The 24,072-nt window shown below is 42.8% G+C and overlaps 1 protein-coding gene and 1 long non-coding RNA gene across 2 annotated transcripts in view; one reads left to right on the top strand and one right to left on the bottom strand.

The window, feature by feature from the left end:
* Nucleotides 1-24,072, top strand: part of CHN2 (chimerin 2) — a 290,676-nt gene that overhangs the window by 249,951 nt on the left and 16,653 nt on the right. Inside the window, exons 7-8 of the mRNA XM_082692873.1 lie at nucleotides 7,023-7,100; nucleotides 23,159-23,243. Of these exons, the coding sequence (XP_082548999.1) occupies nucleotides 7,023-7,100; nucleotides 23,159-23,243 (163 nt within the window). The remainder of the gene's footprint in view (nucleotides 1-7,022; nucleotides 7,101-23,158; nucleotides 23,244-24,072) is intronic.
* LOC309845211 lies at nucleotides 18,927-23,135 on the bottom strand. Its single transcript, XR_014301107.1, has 2 exons — nucleotides 22,445-23,135; nucleotides 18,927-22,382 (listed from the first exon to the last, which is right to left on the bottom strand). It is a non-coding gene; the product is annotated as an uncharacterized lncRNA (long non-coding RNA).

Raw genomic sequence — 24,072 nt, 5'->3', positions numbered from 1 at the left:
CTAGGGCTGGGGCCCAGCAGTCTGTGTTTGCACAAGCCTTCTGGGGTTCCAAGACTGGCCTCAGCGTGAGAGGCATCAGCCGCAGAAGGGTCACAGGCAAGAGAACCCGGGGCTTGGATCCAATTCTAGATCTAGTTGTTGAACAGCCCCGTGCTGGGGTGGGAGTGGAGGGGGAGCAGATCATGAACTTCTCTGACTCTCAGTTCTCACCTGTAAAAACAGCAGGCAGCATGGGTTGGGCTCAAAGGTTGTCTTTGATGTTAAGGATTTATTAGCTAGGCCCACTAAATCGAACCAAGTTTTTATGATGTACTTTTACAAAGTCCACATTTTTATATGACGGACATAGAATGTAATCATTGTAGGAAACTCAGAAAGTACAGAAAAGAATAAAGAAGAAAATAAATGTCTATTATAATTATTTAACCCAGAGATGACTGTTGCTTATCTCCAACAGTTTGGTGTGTTGGTGAAGTTCTGGTAGGTTCTGATGTTTTCTGGGTCATCTGATTAACAAAAGTGGGAATCATACCATATATGGTTCAAGAGCCTGCTTCTTACGAACATTATTATATCAGGAGCATATCCCTTCACCATTGAAAGTTATTTTAATGGGGGTGCCGGGTGGCTTGGTGGGTTAAAGCCTCTGCCTTTGGCTCAGGTCATGATCCCAGGGTCCTGGATTGAGCCCCACATGGGGCTCTCTGCTCAGTAGGGAGCCTGCTTCCTCCTCTCTCTTTCTCTCTCTCTCTCTCTCTCCCTGCCTCTCTGCCTACTTGTGATCTCTGTCAAATAAATAAAATCTTTACAAAAGTTATTTTAATCATTTTGTTATTTTATATAATATTCGATTACATGTTTACACCGTAATTTAACCTCTCCCCTCTTTTGGATGTGTAAGATATTCCTCATTTCTCAATATTATTGTTATGATGAATATATCTTAATCTATGTATCTTTCCTATCTACTTCATCTGAAGACCTATTTTTTTTTTTTTAGAGAGAGAGAGAGAGAGAAAGCAGAGGAGGGGCAGAGGGAGAGAGAGAGAGAGAGAATCTCAAGCTGACTTCACATCCAGTGTGGAGCCTGACTCGGGGCTCCATCTCACAACCCTGAGACCATGACCTGAGCCAAAATCAAGTCAGACACTTAACTAAGCCATCCAGGCGCCCCATGTCTGAAAACCTTCTTAAGAGAATCCTAGAAATAGAATCTTTGGGTCAATGCACAGAAGACATTTGATACATTGCCAACTATTTTCCCCAGAGAGGAGCTACCTCATCCAAACAGCGCAGTCTCTCTGAGAGCTCTCCTAAGGACAAGCCCGCCAGCCTGGGCAGTAGTGATTTTCAGTTCCTACACTTCCACGAGGCAGCAGCTGCCAACAGATGCAGTATTTGCAGGCAGGGTATATAGCTCAGGCTGTCACCCCCTAAGGGGGCTCAGACTCAAAGGACAAAGAGGTGAGAGCGTGCCCCAGAAACCTAAGAGCTGGGGCTGGAATAGTCGGGAGAGATTTTTCAGGGGCAGATCATGACATTTTCAATGAACCTTCTTTAAAATGCAGAATGGAATTTACTTGAAGTCTGTGGAAGAATGTCAGGTTGATGATAAATCACCTTTTCTAGAAATCGGTACGAATAAGGCAGAATGTCATGGTCCTGACAGGTGAGGCTGTCTGAGCCAGGTGAAGAGGGGCCCTTGGCTGGATGAACTTCTGAGGTCCCTGATGGGCTTCTGATGCTAGGTGACTAAAGTCAGCACGGACTTTTTTTCTCCCACCGTCCTTCTCTCCGGGGCACTTTGCACGCACACCGGCATCCCAGCAGGCTTCAGTTTTCCCACATCTTTCTGCCCCCTGACCCCCACCCTCGCCCCCTTGTCCTCATCTGACAACCTTCCCCGGCCTTCGTGTCACCCGATTCTTTCTTGGATTCAGGGATCCTCATCACAGAAAGAAGAATAGTGAGAGGCCATAAAAAACAGAACCCAAACCCTTATTTATAAAAAGGAAAAAGGAAGTGGTGAGTTAATTTCACTATTTATTTATAGCCCCACCTACTTCCAGAAGTATCTTAAGTGGTGCCTGCTCTGAAAGCGGTCTCAGGGTAAACAAAAGTCTCCTCTTTAAAAAAAACAGACCAGGGAAACCAGGAGTTGCTAATGGTTAACAGCAGGGAAGAGAGTAATTTGGGCCTTTAAACACTGGATATTTTTAAATGTGGACACCATTTGAATGAAGCCATTTCCAGGGTGATTAGAAGCATAGATTTATTGTATCTCCAAAATAACTGAAAATAGATGTTCAAACAGAAACTTGTTAGCACTACTCACAATAGCCAAAAGGTGGAAACAGTACAAATGTACATCAGTGAAATGTATTATGTCCATTCAATGGGTTATTATTCAGCAATAAAAATCAGTGAAGTAGTGAGACATGCTATAGCATGGATGAACATAGGAAACAGTTTACTAAGTGAAAGAAGCCCATCACAGAGGACCATATGTTGTATGATTCCATTTACATGAAATATTCAGACCCAGGAAATCCATGGAGATAGAGAGCAGAGTGGTGGCTGCCAGGGGCTAGAAGGGGAGGGGAATGGGGCAGGACTGCTTACTGAATGCGGGGTCTCATTGTGGGTGAAGGGAATGTTCTGGATAGCAGTAATGATTCCGGAGCATTGTGAATGTACTTAATGCCGCTGAATGGCTGAATTATACACTTTAAAATGGTTCAAAGGGTAAATCTTTAAAAAAAGATTTTATTTATTTGACACCGAGAGAGATTACAAGCAGGCAGCGAGGCAGGCGGGGGTGGGGGGTGGGGTAGCAGGCTCCCTGCTGAGCAGGGCTGAATCCCAGGATACTAAAATCATGACCTGAGCCGAAGGCAGAGGCTCAACCTCCTGAGCCACCCAGGTGCCCTTCAAATGGTAAATTTTATGTTATGTGTATTTAATCACAATCAAAAATAAACTTATTCTTAGCAAAAAAAAAAAAAAAAAAAAATCCAGCTCTAGTTAGTTGTACCTGTGTTCTAATCTCAGCTATACCACTTACCAGCTATGTGACCTTGGGGAAGTCACTTAGACTCCCAGTTCCCACTTCCTCATGTGTAAAGTGGGGATAATTATAACAGTACCCACCCTATAAATCGTAAATGAGTGAGTGCATGTAAAGTACTTAGTACAATACTCGGCACAAAGGCAGCAGTGCTATAAAGACGTGTGTTATTAATTTAACCGAGGTATTCTCTGCTGTGGGCAGTCTTGCCCCAGAAGAGAAACTTGGCAATGTCTGGAAAGAGTCTGGATTACTACAGTTGGGGGTTCTGATGGCATCAGCAAGTAGAGGCAAGAAATACCACCAAATGTCCTACCATGCACAGGACAGCCTCCCTGGGCAAATAATCTTCTGGTCCCAAATGTCAGTAGTTTCAAGGTGGAGAATCCCTGACTGAAGCAGAGCATGTAGGGAAATGTGTCTTCATGCTCCATGAATGTGTGTACAAAAATAAGTCAGACAGAAATTTGTGTTAGAAACGACTGTCGGCCAAAGTACAAAATGTCTACCGTGTATAGAGAACACGTATCAGTCACTGTGGGGGACATAAAAGAAACCAAGGCGTTGTCCTTGAGATGCCTGGGTAAAGAGCTCTGTGTGGTGGAGTTCTTTAAGAGGGAAATTTGACCAAGAGACATTTGTAATCATTTTTCCTGTAGTAAGAGGGTGATCTGGGGTCATCCACACGGCTCACAATAGTGCTTGCTCAAACGCCAGCCCTTCTGGTTCCTTGTCAAGATACATCTTAAGTGACCAGTGTGTGGTTCCTTCACATGTCTGAATGTGCCCTGTGTCTGGGTGAATTCTAAGGAACAAATGTTTGAAAAAGAAACCACTGTCACACATAGAAGTAAAAATTACTTGTTGTAAGTAAAGGCACAAACAAAAGAGAAAATACTAGATTTCCTTGTCTTCAACCACCTATATACCAAAAGGAAAAGGAGACCCTTTTTGCCCACTTTCTCTTTAAATAGTTGTGTTACTAGATTCTAAAAACCATACATCCATATAATTAGCCTAGTTTAGTTCACAGAATCTACTTTACACAGAATGGTTCACCGTCAAAAAAAGGTTCTGTGGACTGGCTAGCAGTGAAGGTTTGGGAAGGGATCCTATTCCTTCTCTCTGTCTTTCTGCCTTTAGGCTAAGGATTACAAGCCTTTCAAAGATACATCATTGCTTTCACTCAACCCCCCTGAAAAGCAGATGTCCTTTGTGGTTGGGCCAAGGGAAGGAAGAATCTGGCAGGACCCACCAGGAAGGCAGATCCCTGGAGGTTTAGGTCCCTAGAAGCTACCGCATGGTGATGGGAGCTCATAGAATGGACAGGAGACCCCAACCCTAAGTCACCTTTGCACAGCTTCCTCCGCAATGCTCGCTTCCCAGAGGTTCAGCTTCTCCTGGTGACTTACATTTATTCAGTGCCTACTGTGGCAAGGGATTTTATTAGATGCTCATGAAGGGGAAACTGACGTGAATTGGACATAGAGGCTGTCAGAGTGACTTCTCATTAGGGCAGGGACAGGCATAAATCTAATACAAGATAGAAAGGGACAAGTGCAATCAGAAAAATTGGGGAAAACCCCTATGGGATTTTGGAGGAGAGAGTTGGCCTCTGGCAGGGAGTGGGGAGAAGACTTTTTGGAGAGAGTAGCATCTGAGTTAGAAAGTTGTTGAGCGTGTCTATATATCACATGCTCCTGGAATGTGCTAGAGGATGGAGCCGGCTACTGAGGTGAAGGGTGCATCAGAGAAGAGGGTTTGTAATATTTGTGAGGGGAGTGTTGGCAAAGAGATGAGCTGGGTTGATTGAGACAAGCTCATGAAAGGCCCGCAATTCCACAGCATGGTCAGGCCATAGAGAGTCACTGGCCTTTTCTGAGCAGGTATAACCGGACTAAGGAGAACATCAGGCCTTTGTGTGTACAGCATGTGTGGAGATACCGTGTGGCAAGAGTGGGAAGGGGGGCGGACCTAACAGGTATTTCAGATAAAGTAGGGCACGATGGCACACTAGGGACCAACTTGGCTTACTTAGGCCAGGACTTGGTGTTGAGAAACACAGGTGCTGGACACAGATATTTGGGGTTCGAGTCCTGGGCTGTGCCATTTAAGCCCATGGCCTGTCCTTGGGCAACTTGCTGTGCCTTTGCTTGGTGCCTCAATCTCTTCATCCAAAAAATGGGGGTGAAAGTCTTGTTTCTCATACACATGAGCTGAAAAGTAAATGAGTAGCTGCATTTAACACATTCTAAATGTCATCTGGTACAGATGATTGTACTTAAGAGCTCAGTATAAAAGTTGGCTCTCAGGGGTGCCTGCGTGGCTCAGTCAGTTAATCATCTGACTCTTGGTTTCGGCTCAGGTCACGATCTCAAGGTCATGAGATCCAGCCCTGCATCGGGCTCCATGGGGGGTGTGGTATCTGCTTAAGATACTCTCACCCTCTCCCTCTGACCCCTCCTGGCTCCCCTTCTCAAAAAAAGGGTGGGGGGAATGGCTCCTCTCATCACTGATGGTAACAAGGGTCACCTGGAAGGATGCACTTCTGAACCAAGGTAGAATGAGGTAATCATCAGGAATCAAGAATTCCTGGAAAGCACCGATCTTGCATTCTTCTTCACAAGGCTGTTTGCAGGGGCTGGAATGGGGGGCCCTGTGTCTGCTGAGGCCAGGAAGGCATCCGTGGACCGTGCGTCTGTGTAATGGTCCAGCTACCCACAGCCTCCTTGCTTCCCAGCTCCAAGAGCATGGATTTTACTGACCACCATGTGCTGCCTTAAACCTCATCCATGGATCAGGGCTAGTCCCGAAACTGTGACAAGACTTGGGTCCAAAAACTTTGGTCTCAAAGGAGACCTTCAAATAGATGAGGCTTTTAAGAACATCAGGAAGCATCAGGCTTGGACGCTGACAGAATGAACGCTGAAGGTGTCATATTTAAAATAAAGGCAACTTTGATGTTTGGGTTTTAGTTGAGGAACATTGTCTTGTCAATGTGTGTGCAGGGATTTGAAAGTTGGAGGCGAGAAGGGAGACTAGGGAGTGTCTCAGAGCAAGACATCCTCCCAGTGTTGAAACTCTGGCTATAGAACTCAGAGCTAAAATGCCATGCTCTTTCCCTGTGCCCCACTCAGTGTTCAGACTGCTCTAATTTAATGCATGCATAAGAATAAAAATTAAGCTTCAAGAACTAGGGCAGGTTTTTGTTTTTTTTTTAAGAGAGGCAGGCTTTATCCCCATGAGATTAAATAATCATCAGGGTCTAAAGGTTTAATCTGCTTGAGTTCAGCCCAGGATGGGGTTCAGAGCCCCCAAAATCATTGGATGCAGCCCCAGGCTTTGAACGTCAGAACTAGTTGGGGTGTGTGTGCGTGTGTGTGTGTGTGTGTGTGTGTGTGTGTGTGTGAAATGTGCAAGCAAGCAAGCACAAGAGGTCCTCCTGCGGCAGGAGGAATAAAGCTGCCTGCCCCTGCCCTCCCCCCGACCCCCCTCCTTCGTCCTCAGCGGCGCCTGGATACAGCTTGGGGGGACTGCTGTGCCCATGAATGTGTGCTATTGTTTCAGGCACACGTCGGCCCCAAGAAATAGCACGAAACAGCCCCGTCCTTATTCAGAGGCAGAGCCCCCTCCATCACTCCAACCAGCCCTCCCAGGTCACATGCCGGAGGCCTCTGCAGACAGGACGCAGCTGCCTCAGATCTGCCTAACATTAGCCGCGGTTCACAAAACCTGCCGGTGCCGAGCCCTCACAGGGGAAACGAGGAAGATGTGGGCTCCCGGCACCATGTTCTCCGAGGAACGCTGGCTGGAAAACGAGAAAAAGTGTGCAGTGGTTCGGAAGCCAAAGCCAGGCAGGAAGCGCCAGGAGCTGCTGGCCGTGGCCTTGGGGGTGAAGGTGGGAGTCCGAGGCGGTTTCCTGTGGCCCCCTCTCAAACTCTTTGCCTGTTCACAGATCTCGTCCCTGGTCCGAAGGGCCGCCCTCACGCACAACGACAACCACTTCAACTACGAGAAGACCCACAACTTTAAGGTAAGCAAGCCGCGGCGCTCTTTTTTCCGTTCTTCAAGGGCAGGTGGAGAGGGACGGTTGATGGTTGCCATCCCGTCTTTGACCGTGAAGTAGCAAGAAGGCAGATTCCTTGGCTTTGCACTAGCTAGGAGCATCACCCTCCGAACACGGTTGCCTTGTATCAAACCTGAGACCCCAGACAGCAGCTGGCTCCATGCTGACGCCTAGAAACCCCTGTCTGGTGTGGTCACTTAGCTCTGGAGCCCTGGGCCCATTTCCTCTTCGTATCGCCGTCCAGCGAACCAACCCAGAACGTGCCCTGTCTGCGGCAGGGCGGGCGCTTCTGGCCGGTGGACGTCGAGCAGTACTTTTCCACTCAGAGGAGCCCTAAAGAATATTGCTGTTTTTGAGCAACAGAAAACAGTTGCCCATTTCACAGTCTGTGTTTCGTCTTTGTTTTCGGGGATGCTAACCCCTTTGGTTTATGTGTAGACAGCTGTGAAAGCAAGTGATGGCAGGAGATACCATCCAGGAGCTTTTGTTTGTGCTCCGGGCGCAGGGATGGGGGGGTCACCCCGGCAGCCTGGCCAAGTTCCCTCCCGGCTCAGCCTTGATCCTGCTCAGCAGACCAAACAGAAAGATTCGGAGAGCTGGTGGGAGTCTTAGCAGCTATTCCCATGTGTGTTTATAAGTTGGAAACACTGCTGTCCTCGTTTTGGACTAGCGCTTGTAAAAACGGCCTGCCGTCGGCAATCACGGCCCATTTCCTTTGACCTAGTGAGTGTTCCAGGAAGGGCTGGAGGAGGTTCTGATGCCAAATTGCCCGGGCAGGGATGTTGTTGAGTGGAGGAGAGATAAGATGGATTTCGAGGTTTTGCCCCAGCAAGTGGGCTGACCATTTGGAAGATGGAAAGAGTGGAGATGAAGGATCCAGGAAGAAAAGAGACAGGGGCAGCAAATGGTGAATTGCTGCCTTTTTTTTATTTTTTTTTAAACTCGCTTCCTTTAGGACCTGTAGCCTAAGTAACTGTTGGAAGTAGAAAGCCCTTTGTCAGAGGTGACCTGGGAAACCTCTTTTATTCTGTTGTTTTCCAGTTCTTTTAAAGGACAAACATAGGTCTATTCAATATTCATTTGTGTCAGTTGGGTCTGTTTGCCCTACTGCTGTTTTTAGAAAGCCAGTGGCCCAGGCATTTGCATCCTATAACTGAGCTGAGGAATGGAATTACCCAGCCCTCCGTATTTAGCATGAGGGTGAAGAATTGCATTATATTAGATCTCTTCGATGCCAAGGCTCTTGATCTTTCTCCCATTGCTGAAGAGTGACAGGTCTGACTGGCGGCACCGAAAGCCTTTTTTTTTTTTTCCTGTTTTCTCTATTTACCCTTACTAATTTTTTTTGCCTTTAAAGTGTTTTTCTAACTTTGGGTGGAAACCCTGATTCTTTGCACCCTGTGGATGTGCCACCATAGATTGGGAGGAGGAGTCTTCTTGGACTTACAAATTCTTGTTTTTCCTCTTGAAAATTCCAACTCTTCCGGCTTTAAGATGCAATTGGAATAATGCCCTTACTGAGATATGCTTTCTTATGGGGGTAGCTTCTCCCTCTGTGTACTGTCTCTGAGCTCTTGGGCAAAACACACACGCATATTCAGTGGACTGATCCTTCCAGAACCGACTTTGGCGTTTTTAATCTCCGAGACGAATCAAAGACATTTGAAACCTAAAGATCTTTTGAAACTCATTTTCTTGAATAGTGCTGTTGCTAACACACGATCTGTTCTAATTATTTATCACTAGGCTCCATCAACAGCTTTTTCACTGTTTGCTTGAAAAGTCGCTATTTATTTGGTGTGATCTCTTCTAACACAGCTATCCACAGCTATTGAGACAAGAAAGGGCAGAGAGCAGACAAGTTGTTAGAGGAAAATACATAAGCCAGACAGAGCATTTCTCTTCCGTGTTTTAAATAGACCTCTTTGAGACACAGCAGATCCTTGAGTCTCTGTGTCCCTTGATTATGGCTCTCAATGGTACTGCTCGTGTCACTGTCCTTAAGAGTGAGTGGCAGGGCCAGGAGGGGGCGGTTCCCTCTGTCCTTCCTCGCCCCTGCCACCCACATTCAGACCTCTCCCCACCCCCAACTAATTTTAAGTGGGAGTTTTGCCTGGTCCTTAGAGGAATCTTCTAAAAGCTGGTCAGTGCTATAAATAGAGCAGTGGGTTTTCAGGAACACACCACAGAATTAACCAAACAAAGAAAACACTTACCGAAGGCCCCTTGCCATCTGCTTGGAATTAGTATAAAATTAAGACCTAAAACACAGATTTGCTCTTTATGCTGACATCTAATAGGCTTTATTCAGAAACTCTCTTGATTTGTAATTTAGGTTATTATTTGAGAGTACTATGTAGGGCATAAAGTAAGTGTTCATTAAAAAGGACAACTAATCACATTTACATGATTATCAGCACATAAGCCTCAATAAGCCTGGTCTACACTCTTGCCTAGGGGCTCCTCTGAGAGATTCCAATCTGTCAGCAGGTCTAAATGCCTCACCCTACAACAGGATTTTCTGCCCTATTAAGGACTACTTCCCCAGGTAAAAAGCAGTCTCCTGGCTCTACCCAGGAACTTCAAGAGGAATGAATAGAAACTCCCGCCCCTACACAGGTTGGGAACTTTTTCTTCCAGAAAGCTGTCCCCGGCATTGTGCCTGAGTGCCTATCTGCTGTCCCACTTTCTAAACAAAGCCATGTTTAGGAAAAGGAAAAGACAAAAGTTAGCTCTGGGAACAAGAACTTTGGGAAGCAAATTGAAGTTACGCTTCATCTCCTGCAATAATTGCGTACTTTTCAACACTGTGTGCAGATGCAGCTGTTGCTCATTTAAATCCTAAATTCTCTGGGATTACTTCCACATACTGGGAATCAGGAGGTATTTGTTGAAAAAAATATGAAGTTGACAGGATCCTCTCTGAAAGGAAAGCTCTCTGATACCCAGAAAATACACTCCTTTATTTAACTCCTTTTACATCTGCATCTCTATTTATCCAGTTGACTGAAAGAGACACTTTCCTGTGGATGGAAGAGCTCTCTTTGAGCTCATCTACCCTCACAACACCTGTGGCTAAGCTTCAACATCTGCAGGCTAATGAACTCCAGAGCCCCATCAAACTGGATAGCTGTCCTTCCTTCCTTCCCCACTTTGCATAGTGATGACATAATGTCATGGCCAACTGGGTCCTCCTGGCTACAGTTTGACCGTGGATGAAGAGCTTAGTTCTCACAGCCTCAGTTTCCTTATCTGTAGGATAGGAGTGTTGTAAGGTTTAATGAATACACATAAATTGCTTATAGTCTGTGGCACCCAGTAAAGTTAGCTTCGATTATTTTTTTGCTATTCATCCTTTTGTCTCTCTCATCTCTTGTGCTTTTGTGTTGAGCTTTCTTTGTCTCCGTATTTATTTTCTACCCTTACTTCCTCATGACCTTCCTTTTTTTTTTTTTTTTTTTTTTTGCTATCATCTGTTTCTTCCTCACTCATTAACTGCATCTGATAGAAAAATACAAGAGCTTTTGGGCAATGCCAATGACATGAGCGAAAACCTGGAGTCAGAAAGGAGCCAGAAGTGAATGGGGTGCCAGGAAGAGACTGTCAGGGAAAGAGGTGCTCACTTCTTGTGTAGGGTGGGCCAGATGGAAGCAGACTGACGACCCTGGGCATTTTCGCCTACTCGGGGGCTCAACCCTCCCCGTGTACATGTGCATGTACATCACTCCTTCCTTCTACTGAATTCTCTCCCTCCACCCAGGCCTTGCAGGACCCTTCTCTCTCCTTATATGGAATATGGATGGAGAGTGGAGCTCCAGGAAGTTCTAAAAACTGAAGGGCAAACCACCCAACCCCCACTTTACCCCCATTCCCCATCACCTCTCCCTCTCCCTGTCCCTTCCCCATCTGTCCCCATCCATCTCCTTCCTATTCCCCTCCCCTCTCTTCTCCAGCCTCCTACCAGCTTGACTTTTCTCTATAGCACTGACCATTGGCATGGTCCATATTTACTTTTGGGTGCTGGCTTTCCCTTTACTGGCTGGAAACATTCCCTCTGGGGCTGGGAGAAGGGATTTGTGTCTGTTGTCCTGCAGATAGCCCCATGTCCAGAACAGGGCCTGGCCCAGAGCAGGCTATCCATGATATTGGTTGAAAGCACATGCAGCAGACATGGCATAGCCCTAATTACCTAAGAGGGTCTCCTCACCCCCACCCAACCCTACAGCCTGCCCTCAGCCATGGCTCATTGCTGTGCTCAAGTCCTTCCAGCTCTGGGCCCTTGCCAGGGTCAGCAGACTGTGCCAGAGAGATATGAATCGTATCAAGGTGTGCCAGGCCAGTCGTCATTCCCCATCTGGCCAGCAGGTGTGGCTGGACAGGGCTACCCAGTGCCTCACACATGGGGCTAGCAGAAAAGACACAGGCCCAGGCTTACCTTTCTTGTCTCCACTTCTGGTATGGTGACTCTCAAAAGTGGCCTGGTCTGGATGTAAGCAAAATGGTTTCTCAACATACCCTATTATGTCCTCTACTCTCTGTAGACCCTCCTCCCATATACACCATATGTCCAAGCATGCTCATGCAGCATGCTCCTTCTGTACATGCCTACCTGCCCCATGAGATCCTGGGCACCAGGACTGGAAGTCCAGGAGGCTGAGTGTGCCCTGGAGCTAGGACCAGGACACCTGTCCATGTGCAACCTCACCACCGCCGCCCAGCCCAGGTGATGTGGCCCATTTCCAGTTTCTCTGCCTGTCATGGCTTTTTGCATTCGTATCAGTCCAGTAGGCATTTGCTTTGGAACAGACATTTTCGCTTTCCATATGCAAACCCCTTCTCTTTCCCTCATCCTCCTTAACCTCATAAAAGTGTGTTAGCCCACTTTTCCCCACTCTTTTGTCTGTCTTTCCAGCAGCAGAGCCTGGTGGAAAGAGGATAGATTTTGACAGCAAACCCAAGAGGGACTCCTGGCTTAGGCCACACACAGGGCAAGTGGCTTGGTCAAGCTGCTTCTTAAATGTATACCATGTACCAACGAGCCTGACCCACAGCAAGTGCTTAGCTGTTCCTAATTTTATATTTTGTTTTTTTCCAAAGGATGTATAATCGAAAGGGGCTATTCTAAATGACTAAATGACTGATTCTGGCATGTTAAGTCCAGAGAAATATTCCTTTTGTGTTGTGCGATTAGAAAAATAAAAGCACCAGTGATCCCTGTCCATAGAAGCTGGGTATTTTTCAAAGTTCTGGGAGTAGGAATAGTTATTTAGTTATATAGGAATAAATAGTTATTTAGACAGACTTTTTTTTTTTTTAATTTAGCAAATTTGGACTGAGGGCCAGTTATGAGCCAGGCACTACCAGGTACAAGAAAGCCTGTGGGGACATAAGAATGTGAGCCCTTCTTCTACAGGGCGGCTTTCAAGTGGAGTGGTTTTGTCCCACCCCCACCCCCCACCCCGGGGACATCTGGCAGCATCTAGAGACATGTCTGATCTTCACAACTGGGATGTGCTCCTGGGGTTTCTAGGAGAAGTCAGAGATGGTGCTGAACATCCCACGATGCCCGGCCCAGGCCCCAGGACAAAGAGCTCCCAGCCCCCACGTCAGCAGGGCCGGGGTTGAGGAAGAGTGCACTCGATGATGGAGGAGCCCTGGAGGGTTTGCGGGGGCAGGGAAGTGTCAGAGGAAGGTCAGTGCTCATACCCTCATAAACCCGATAGGAAGTCAGCACAAGAATTGATCACTTTATGCAGTGGGGAGATTCCCATAAAGCTTCATGGCAGTCCATTTTAGACAACGAGTCCTATTTTAAAGGTCATAGGGCAGCTGCCGAGTAGACAAATCTGGAAGTGAGTGGTGCCCCGATGGAGAAACCCACCTCTCTGGCAACATCTGCTAAGGAGGCCTCTCAGGGCAGCCCAGTCGCCCGTCCCTGACGGAGCGATTCCCCTCAGCTGTTCCGCTCCCATCTGAAAAGGTTCACTTCAAGGTCAGTATTTCATCTGATCTTGCAAGAGGGAAAAGTCTGGAGTTTAACCTAATTTCTCAGGAGTTCAGTGTCCCATGATTCTGGCAAAAGCAGTAGATGACCGGAAAGACCCGTGGCTGAGCTTGGCAGGGGGCCCAGCATTTCTGACCCCCCGAGGGAGCCAGAGACAAACTACCTGCCCTCCAGCTCTGGGGCTAACTCTGGGCAATGGCCACCTGCACCCCAAACCCAATGACTTGTAGCTGGCAGTGACTCGAGCCACTTCTGGCCCTCCTCTTCTGTGCATCTAAAGCAGCTAAGACAAACCTACCTTTGACCCAAAGAGTCCTTTTCAAATCAAAGTAAAACAAAGTTCTCCTATTTCTTTATATCATTAATATGAATAATAAAAATGACCAACTGAGGTGATAGGGTTTTAGTGTATACCAGTGGCTTTCAATCGGGGTCACTTTGCCCCCCACCCAGGGGCACATTTGGCACTGTGTGGAGACATTTCTGGTTGTGCCAGCCGAGAGGTGCTGCTGGCATCTAGTGGGGAGACGCCAGGGGTGCTGCTAGATGTCCTACAATGACAAAGATTTACCCAGCCCCAAATGGGGCCACCAAATCCAGCCACCAAACTCCATCTTTCCCAGCCTGGTAAACTCCTGTCCAGCCCCAAATGGTCATAGCGCCCACGTTCAGAAACCTGGATGTATCCTGACACGGAAAAGCAACAGTTCTCAAGGGTCAGGCATCACAAATCGCACGGCCTTTTCCTTGCAGTCTAGAACGTGGTCTGAGCCGATTACACGCTTGGATGGTGTCTACACAGACCCATCAAAACATACTTGTTATGAAGCCACCAGGGAATACCGCCTTCCAGACTCAGCAGATGTGAGACCAACAACATCCTGCTCATTCAGAGTCAAGTCAGGGGAGACTCCCGAAACGCCTGAGATTTTTCTGGACAACCCTGGCTCTTGTTTTTACTAAGTGGCCATTCCTGGGCTATTTGTCAAACATACCTTATCTCCTGTAATATCATCTTTTTCTGTTTGGTGTGGTTTTGGAATTCCAGGCAGACCAGGCCCAGTATAATGGTCTTGGACAGACATTCTTCCTGTCTGGGGTATTTTCTTCCTGTCTAGGGTATTTTAGTTACTTGCCCTTAAGTTTGCAAAGTGCTCTTTTTTTTTTTTTTTTTTTTTTCTGAAAAGATATTCTTGAAAATCAATAAACTTCACAGAATGGAAAAAGCTGATCAGTGATTTTTCAAGATAGGGGTTATTTCACTGGGAGAGTAGCCATCATAACTCAACCCCAAATAAAATACGTTCAGAGAGTGACCTCAACATTACATAGAGCCTACTGTTTAGAGATTGTCCTTGTGGACCCAAAAGAAAATTGAACAATGTATCAGCCATGAAGATAAACAATGGCCCATCCCAAAGAGGAAATTAGGCAGTGGGCCTAAAATAATGTTTAACTAACTTTACGTTCCCCTCAGTCCCCATTTTGTTTTATTTCTGTGGGAATGTGTATTTGTGGGGACACAGAAGTTATTTGCTATTCAAAAAAATGTCTGGTCTGCATTTGTTTGAATGGAGAAATGAGATGGAAGGCAGTGGGGATCTATCAATGAGAAAGGATGTTAGGAAATATGGGCAGGACTAATAACCATGAAATGCAATTTTGATGTGCATAATTATTTTTTTAGATATCTGCCAAAAGTGAAATTTTAGAAAATCTATGGTTAGCATATCTTATATTTTTCCTGAAACATTCAGTAGGCTAGTTTCTGTTTTTGTCTATGTAAACATTATAGCTAGTCACCAAACTTCTAAATATTGTATTTTCATTTTTACCCAAAAGTATAGAGATACTTCCCATCTGATTTCTTATCCACTGGAGATGATCCAGGAAAAAAAAAAAAATTCATCACTCCTTTTTTGCATGACCTGCAAGGAAAGAATGTCTTTCAAAATCCAAACCCAGGGCGCCTGGGTGGCTCAGTTGATTGGACGACTGCCTTCAGCTCAGGTCATGATCCTGGAGTCCCAGGATCGAGTCCCATATCAGGCTCCCAGCTCCATGGGGAGTCTGCTTCTCCCTCTGACTTTCTCCTCGCTCATGTTCTTGCTCACTGTCTCTCTCTTAAATAAATAAATAAAATCTTTAAAAAAAAAAAAATCCAAACCCACCCTCACTGGCCTTTGGCTAGTCTGTTTCCTCTTTTTGGAATGTCCTCCCTAAGTTATCTATCACCCCGGTCAACACTACTCCCCCACCAAACTCCATCTTTCCCAGTCTGGTGAACTTCTATCCATCCTTCAAAACTCTGTTCAGCTATCATTTTCCACAGACTTCCCAGAAAGAATGGATTAAAATCTCTATTATACTTCCATAGGACAATTATTTATGTTGTCTTTTGATTCTTGTAGATGAGTTCCAGGGAGGCCCGTGCTCCTTAGATGTATTTAACTTTGTATATCTAAGGACTAGTACAGTGCCAGGTTCAAAGTAGGCAATCAGCATGTAAGTATGGAATAAATGAGTGAATAATGAGTGGGTGGACAGGAGGAAGAAATAGGAAATAAATCATCTCTCTGACATCCTTTTCCTACTTATCTCTAATGCCACTTCTGAGCTAAACCAGCTCTCCACCTAGGTGTGATTTAGTTCTGACCTTTCTACTGTGTGCTACTGGTCTGTTTGCCCATCCTGTAATGTTTTAATTTTTTGTAACTATAGAAGTCTTGATATATGCTCAGATGTGTTTTCCTACATTCTTCTCCTTATTCAAAATTATTATGGCAAGTCTTTTGGCTTTATTCTTTCATATGGATTTTAGGGCCATCTTGCCAGGTTTTGTGAAAAACACCATGGAGATTTTGATTGAAATTGTATTAGATTTGTAGATTTATTTGAAAGATAATTGACATAATTATAATATTGAGCATTGCTACACACAAATGTAGAATATCTTTTTATTTATGTCCTTAATGTCTTTGTTATTTTCTAATTATTTTAGATTTTGTTGTAAATGAAGTCTTTAATTTTATTGTTCAGTAAAATGTGTTATTGCTTATTTATAGTAATGCTGCTGATTTCTTCGTATTGCTCTTATATCAAGCAAACTTGATGGCCTGTTTCTTCTTTCAATTATATATCTCTTTGTCTTGTTTTATTATACTGGCTAAACTCTGCAGGATATAATGCTCAAGAGAAGCATTCATAGACCATCTTTTTGCTGACTTGAAATTATTCTTACTCTTTCACTTTTAAATGTGAGGACTATTATGTGCGTATCAGAGATAACTTTAATCATCTATTTTTAGGAGAGCTCCCTCTATTCCTGGTTTGCTCAGTGCTATTATGAATGGATGTTGAATTTTATTGATTGTTGGTGTTCTAATTTCTGAAATGATTATGTGTTTTCTCTCTCAATTGTTATTGTGAATATTAGTGATGTGTTATCTACCTTAAAGTCCTGAAATAAACCCACTTGGTCATGACATTTTAAAATAATATCGATACATTCAGTAGGATTTTTTTTTTTAGGATTTTTACATTTATGGTCATAATGAAATTGACCTATAATCCTACTTTCATGTCCTTGTATAGTTTCTGAGTCAAAATTATATTCATAAAGTGAATTCTGGACCTTCTTTTTTTCTCCTCCAATCTAGAATAGTCTATCATTTAGAGATGATTTGTTTGTTAAAGATTTGATAAAACTTGGGGCATCTGGGTGACTCAGTAGGCTAAGCCTCTGCCTTCAGCTCAGGTCATGATCTCAGGGTCCTAGGATTAAGCCCCACATCAGGCTCTCTGCTTAGCAGGGAGCCTGCTTCCCCCCTCTCTCTGCCTGCTTTTCTGCCTACTTGTGATCTCTGTCTGTCAAATAAATAAAATCTTTAAAAAAAAAAAGATTTGCTAAAACTTAAGAAAAATCATTTGTGACCTTTAACTGTTTGAGGATAAAATTTTTACTACAGATGCAATTACTTAATGAATATAATTGAATGTAGTTTCTATATTATTTGGGGTCGTTTTTATAACTGCTAATCTTTAAGAAAATTATCCATGTCATACAACTTACAACTTTGTTAGTATAAAGATAGTATTTTCTAGATTTGTATTTCCTATCTTAACTGAATTTGCATTAGGTTCTCTTTATCACTTATGTTTTTCTTAATCAATCTTGCCCAAGTTTTGCCTATTTTAGAAATATTTTAAAATTACCTTTTAGGTTTTTTTTTCTTATCTTTTCTTTCTATGTCATTATATTCTGTAATAATCTTATTATTTTTTGTCTCACTTTGTTATTTTTCTAGCTTCCTAAATAGTATATTTTTTAATGTTCAACCTTAATTTTTAATATATGCATTTAAAGTTTCTGTACCCCATAAGGAATGTTTTATTTGTCTTTTGATTCCAAATATTTTTATTAAGATTTTTTTCTTTGCTGAATTTGGAGAATTATTTTAAATCTCCAAATATGCTGGGGTTTGGGTGTTTACTATAGGTCTTTGATTTTATTGACTTAAATAAAATTAAATAAATAAACAAAATTAAATTAAATTGAATAGTCAGAATATGGTCTCTAGTGTATCAGACTATATGTTGAGACTTGGTTTGTGGTCAGGTTGCGTAAACATTTCATGCGTTGTTTTTAAAGAGTGCCTATGCTATGACTTGTTGCGTATGAGGTCCTTTTTATAGCCAGTATATTAACTTTTATCTATTTGATCTATTAATTTCTGTGAATAGATATTAAAATTGTTATGATTATGGATTTGTCAATCTGTCCTTGTAATTCTTTCCATTTTTGCTTTATATTTTTTGAGAAGTCCATATTTTATATTTTTGTCATGTACATAACAGCTCAGGATTATTATCTTTTTTTAAAGACTTTATTTATTTGACAGAAAGAGACACAGTAAGAGAGGGAACACAGGCAGGGGGAATGGGAGAGGGTGAAGCAGGCTTCCTGGTGATCAGGGAGCCCCATGCAGGGCTTGATCCCAGGACCCTGGGGATCGTGACCTGAGCAGAGAGCAGATGCTTAATGACTAAGCCATGCCAGTACCTCAGGATTATTATATCTTTAGGGTAAAATTAAATATTTAATTATTATGTAATGACCATCTTTTTCACTAATAAAGAAAATTTATTTATTTATTTATTTATTTATTTATTTATTTGACAGACAGAGGTCACAAGTAGGCAGAGAGGCAGGCAGAGAGAGATGGGGAAGCAGGCTCCCCGCTGAGCAGAGAGCCCAATGCGGAGTCGATCCCAGGACCCTGGGATCATGACCTGAGCCGAAGGCAGAGACTTTAACCCACTGAGCCACCCAGGCGCCCCTAGAAAATATATTTTTATATCAAGATATTTATTTGGGGTTTCTGTTGGCTAGCATTTGCTATGTATGTTGTTTCTAGCCCTTCACTTTCAACATTTCTATTACATTATGTTTTGAGTGTATTTCTTGCAAGGGTTTTTGAATATCTGAAAATTTCTGTCTTTTATTTGATGTTAGGACCATTGATATGTGTTGTGATTAGAATTGAATAAGGATCCCACCCCCACTGCCCCGTATTTACTGTGCTTTTTTTATGGCTTTGTTCCTTATTGCTTTTTATTGGCTTCATCAAATCTTTATTTCTTTTTCCTTTACACATTTTATAGGTTCCATCACACCCTTTATGCATATACACAAAATTCTAATACATATTTCATTAACTCAAAATCTTCCTTAATTAGCAACTCTACTTACATACCCCAAATGATGAGAACCGTAGAATGCTTTAACATTTTTTTTTAAAGATTTTATTTATTTATTTGAGAGAGAGACAGTGAGAGAGAACATGAGAGGCGAGAAGGTCAGAGGGAGAAGCAGACTCCCCATAGAGCTGGGAGCCCAGTGTGGGACTCGATCCGGGGACTCCAGGACCATGACCTGAGCCGAAGGCAGTTGCTCAACCAACTGAGCCACCCAGGCGCCCTGCTTTAACATTTTTAAGCCCCTCCAATCTTCCATGCCATTTTTTCCAGTTTGTTTTTAAGCCCCCTGAAATTAGTCATCTTGTCAGTGTTTTATGCAGACAGAGCTTGATTAGATCAACCTCTATTGCTAATTTCTAGCCCACCATGGCTTCTTGAATCCTGTTCTTTCCCACTAGGTTCAGAATGCTTCCTACAGACATATATATCCCATTGTATTTCTCTGAGCAAGGATCTGTGAGTAAACACTCTTGCCATTTGTCTGGAAAATATCTTTGCTTCATCCTCACTCTTGAATGATAATTAGCTGGGTATAGAAGTTAGGTTGGCAGTAATCTCTGAGCACTTTGATGTAATTTTTCCATAATCTACAAGCTTCCTTTTGAAGAGAACTGTTTTCATCAAAATTGCCATGCTTTTGTAAAAATAACCTATTGTGGTTCTTTTTGGTTTGGGGTTTTTGTTTCTTTGTTTTTAAGGATTTTGCTTGTCTTTTGGTATTCTGCCGTTTCTATATAATCTATATAGTTTAGATAATTTTTCAGTTTACCAGAATTGAGACTCACTTAGCTTTTCTGAATCTGAAAATATGATTTTACTAATTCTAGAAAGATCTCAACTGTTCCTCTTTTTGAATATTCCATATATGACCCAAAGCCCAGCATATCAGCTTTTCAAGATCATCACTCCTCATTCCTTCACTTCTTCATTTCCAGTCTCTTGTACATATTACATCAATTCCATCCACAAGTGAACATGCCCTAATGTCTCCCATCTTTTATTTAAAAAATAAAATAAAATTCTCCCATATCTCTGTATCTCCCTGGAGCTATTTTGTTGCTCTGCTGGACGTCATAACCAAACTTCTTAACAAATTTGCATCCACATTTCTACACTTCCCTACCCCCCAATTATTCTTCATGTCACTTAAGTATGACTTTCGTCCTCACCGATCCAAAGAGACTACTCTTGCCAGGGGTACTAATAACTTCATGTGTCTGAATCAGTATTCAGTCCTCATTTAACAGGACCTCTTCCCAGAATTGAACATGGTTGACTACTTCTCCCCTAAAATACTCTTCACCTTTTCGCTTCTGAAGCACTTGACTCTCTTTCTTCTAATTGTTGGAGCACAGAGAACTTGGGTTGAGCTCTATTTTCTTCATTTCCTACCCTCTGTGCCTAATAGTTTTTATCCATTTACACATTTTAAAGTACCATTTATTTGTCAGGGGTAGCCACATGTATACATCCAGCCCTCTCTCCTCCTCTGAGCTATTGAATTATGTGTGAATTCCTGCTTGAGAGCAACACATTTAAGTTTAAACTGGCCAGAGCTCAATTCTTGAATTTCTTCTCCCAAAAGTATCTTCCTTATCTCAGCAAATGTCATCACCATCCACTTGGTTTTAAAGCTAGAATCTAGAAGTCATTCTTCATTCCTGTCTCCCTCAAAGATCCATATTTATTCTATTATAAAGTCTTATGAATTCTGTCTTTAAAATATGCCTCAAATCCTTCTATTTCCCATTTCCAACTCCAGCACCCTGATCTTGGCCTCTATCCTTTCTCAACTAGAAACTACCAACTAGATTCTGAATCTCTTTCACTATGAATACTCTCCCATCTGTTTTCAACATGGTGGCCAGAGGTCAGAATATCTTTTTTTTTTTTTTTTAACCGTCTTCCTACTTAAAATCCTTAAGAGCTTCTTAAAAGAAAATCTATGCTCATTAATAAAACCTTCAAGGCCCTTTCCTACCTTCAACCTCAGCCAGGTCCCTCCCCTCATTCTGGTGTTCTGGCCCTCACTGGCCTCATTCCTCAGTCACACCAAATTCTTTGGCTCCTGCAGGACCTCTGTAGACTCCTTCTGCCTGGAATGCTCTCCAACCTTGCCCCTACCAGATTGGCCCTTCCTCTCCTTCAAGAGGTCACTTTCCAAGAGAAGCTTTTCTGACCACTATCGATAACATCGAGAGACTCTTAAGTCTCTCTAGTAACAAACTTTTTTTGTTTTATAGCCCTCGTATGATTTTATTTTATTGATCTTGCAATTTCAATAGTATATTAACCATCAACTTTGTTGCCAAAATTAACCAGTATCTTCCCTTTAGAGCCTTTCTAGTAAAATAATACTAAGAAACCTTTGATTACTAAATTTAGAAAATCTTCATCTGCCAATAGAACCCCTTCCTGAGGGATTCTTTAGAGACCATGTTTAATCTGAGGGGGCCTCTAAATGAACCATGGCATCTTGGCTCTGTGTGAGTACATGTGCTCCCTGGGATAGATTCTCTGCATTCCGATGAGGAGGCTTTGTCATATCTTAGTGCCATTTCCTTACAGCGTAATTACCCTTTATTAGTAAAAATAATTCTGAGAGGATGTTTTTTCCCCCATTGTTTTTCAAAGCAGAAATAGTATACTGGACACTTTGCATGTGAAAAACTAAAATACCAAAACTTAGTTTTGTTGCACAGAAACCATGGTCGTGGTTTAATTTTAATTTAAATTTAATTTCAAGTTTAATTTTTTAACTTGCTCACTCTGTTTGCCTTTGCAAATCTGTAAGTTCCAGGAGGAGGAAACCAGATCTGTTTGGTTTGCCCCTTTACATATATACAATTAGTGGCATGTGTACATAAAGAAAGACCTCGAAGTAATGCTTTTTTAAGTAGAGCTCTGATGAGCATCTTCCCAAATTGTACCCATAGTTGCCATTCTCATATTTTTTTGTGTTAACCAAATTTAGCATACTGAGTCATTGAACATTACCTCTGAAACTAAAAATACACTGTATGTTAATTAATTGAATTTAAATTTTAAAAATTAAAATTAAAAAATAAAAGCAGACTGGCCTCCCAGTCTTTTAAAAAAGATAATATTTTCTGTATTTCTTTTACTAGTTAATGGAGGCTTTAAACTTTGAAAGTTCTTAGTAATGTCTCATAATATTTTAATTTTGTAAAAATTCAAAACATTTTCACATGGGTTTGTATGTCTCCGAGTAGACTGCCTGTGGTGGTTTTTGGCTTACACTGGCCACATTTGCTTTCAAGGAATCCCCTAGTTCTGTGTCTTGAAGCTCAGTGGTGCTAGAGAACATGTACTTTGTTTTGTTTTGTTTTTGTTTTAAATCATGACTTACTACATGGTCCAATCACAAGAGGACCTATACCTGAATAATTAACGATAAAACCATCCTTACTTCATGATATTCAGAATATTTAACTGGCTGGGGCACCAACCAATGAGATTCACAACTGGGCCAATCAGAGAGGACTTTCAAGTTACGCACTCCAATCAGAGAGGACTTTCAAGTTACGCACTCCAATCAGAGAGGACTTTCAAGTTACGCACTCATAGGCCACACCCGTAGTGCTGAATCTGGACCCTGTCTCTGGGGAAGGCAATTCTGTACACCCTATCAGTAGCTTTCATTTCAGCCAACTCCCTCATTTTTTTTTTAATGCCAATTTTTTTGGTTTTAGGTTTATTTGTTTTTTGTTTGTTTTTTGTTTGGGTTTTTTTTGGAAGTGGCTCAAAGCTTTGGAACCTTCTAATTTTCCCATTATCATGTCTTATTTATACCTGTCTGGATATTCTACACATGGAGCAACTTTGGTCAAAAGGATGCAATAATTGAGTCCTGCCTTCCAGAACTTGCAGAACTAAATGCAGGTTATGGTGACTGGCCCAGGCTATCTTGGGTTCGTCTGCACTGTGCCTTGTTTTGGGTGGTGAGAGTCTCATTCCTTAGCTGACGGCATGGCCCTATAATCTTACTGCTGTTCCACATTCCTTTGTGACTCTGGCCTGGGGCACAGTGAATTGGTAGAGGATTTTCAGACATCAAAGCATATCTCCGTTTTCTCTGGTCTGTTTGTAACTCCATCCCCTGGAAGAAAAAGGCCCAGTGAGGGATGCTCACTCCCACTAAAGTCTTCATTTCTTGATATCATCTACATGTTTCATGTCCAAGGCCACCTGCCTTCATATAACTGAATTTTCTGACATTTTTCTTCTTTTTGGATCACAGGTCCACACATTCCGAGGCCCGCACTGGTGTGAATACTGTGCCAACTTCATGTGGGGGCTCATCGCCCAAGGGGTTCGGTGCTCAGGTAGACACAGACTTTTTTCTTCATCCTTTTCCATTTATATAAAGTGACATAATGTTGAGCTGGAGATCATTTCTCCAGAGTTGGGAAACAGATCCAGATTAGCTCAAAGGTTCAAGTCCTCTCTCTGCTTAATGGAGAGACTGTTCTAGGTGTCTGCTGGAATGAAAGGGAATATCATGTTTATGCAAGAAGAGAAAAAAAAATCCAAGTATATTTCCTTACACACCTACCCACCACCCAAAAGAGGCAGTGGTCCTTAAAAAAAAAAAAAAGAAATCAATTTCAATGGAATAGCAAAGATAGAAAAACCACATTTCTTTTTTATCCCCACTTTACTACAAAAGGCAAGGCATGAAAACAGAAATTCTGGTGAACCCTTCCCACACACCAGGCATTGAGCTAAGTGCTTTCTATCCATCATGCCATTTAGTCTCACCAACAAACCTTAAAGAGATGCAATTACTCTTCCCACTGAACAGATGAAGAAACTGAGGCTTAGAGGCTGTCATTAATCGCTCTTGGCCACATAGTACATGGTAGAAAATTGATTCAGCTCCAGAACCCATGCTCAGAATTTTTCTGCTATCAGATTAGGTATGCAACTAAAGACCTTGATTGGATATCGCATATTTTCAAAGCACTTTGAAACCTTAGGTATTTTTCCACCTAGAACTAGATGCCCACACCCAGTGCTAACAGCACATAGCCCATCTTATTAAAATACAGCTAACAAAAGAGCAAAGAATTGCCAAACTCATGTTTAACTGGGCGGAATTCACCTCGCCACACTTTTTCTGGCAGGCAGTCCTGCCAGGAGCAAGAATAGCCG

This window comes from Mustela nivalis, assembly GCF_964662115.1.
Source record: "Mustela nivalis genome assembly, chromosome: 12".
NCBI lineage: Eukaryota > Metazoa > Chordata > Mammalia > Carnivora > Mustelidae > Mustela > Mustela nivalis.
This window is presented reverse-complemented; position numbering and strand designations above follow the sequence as displayed.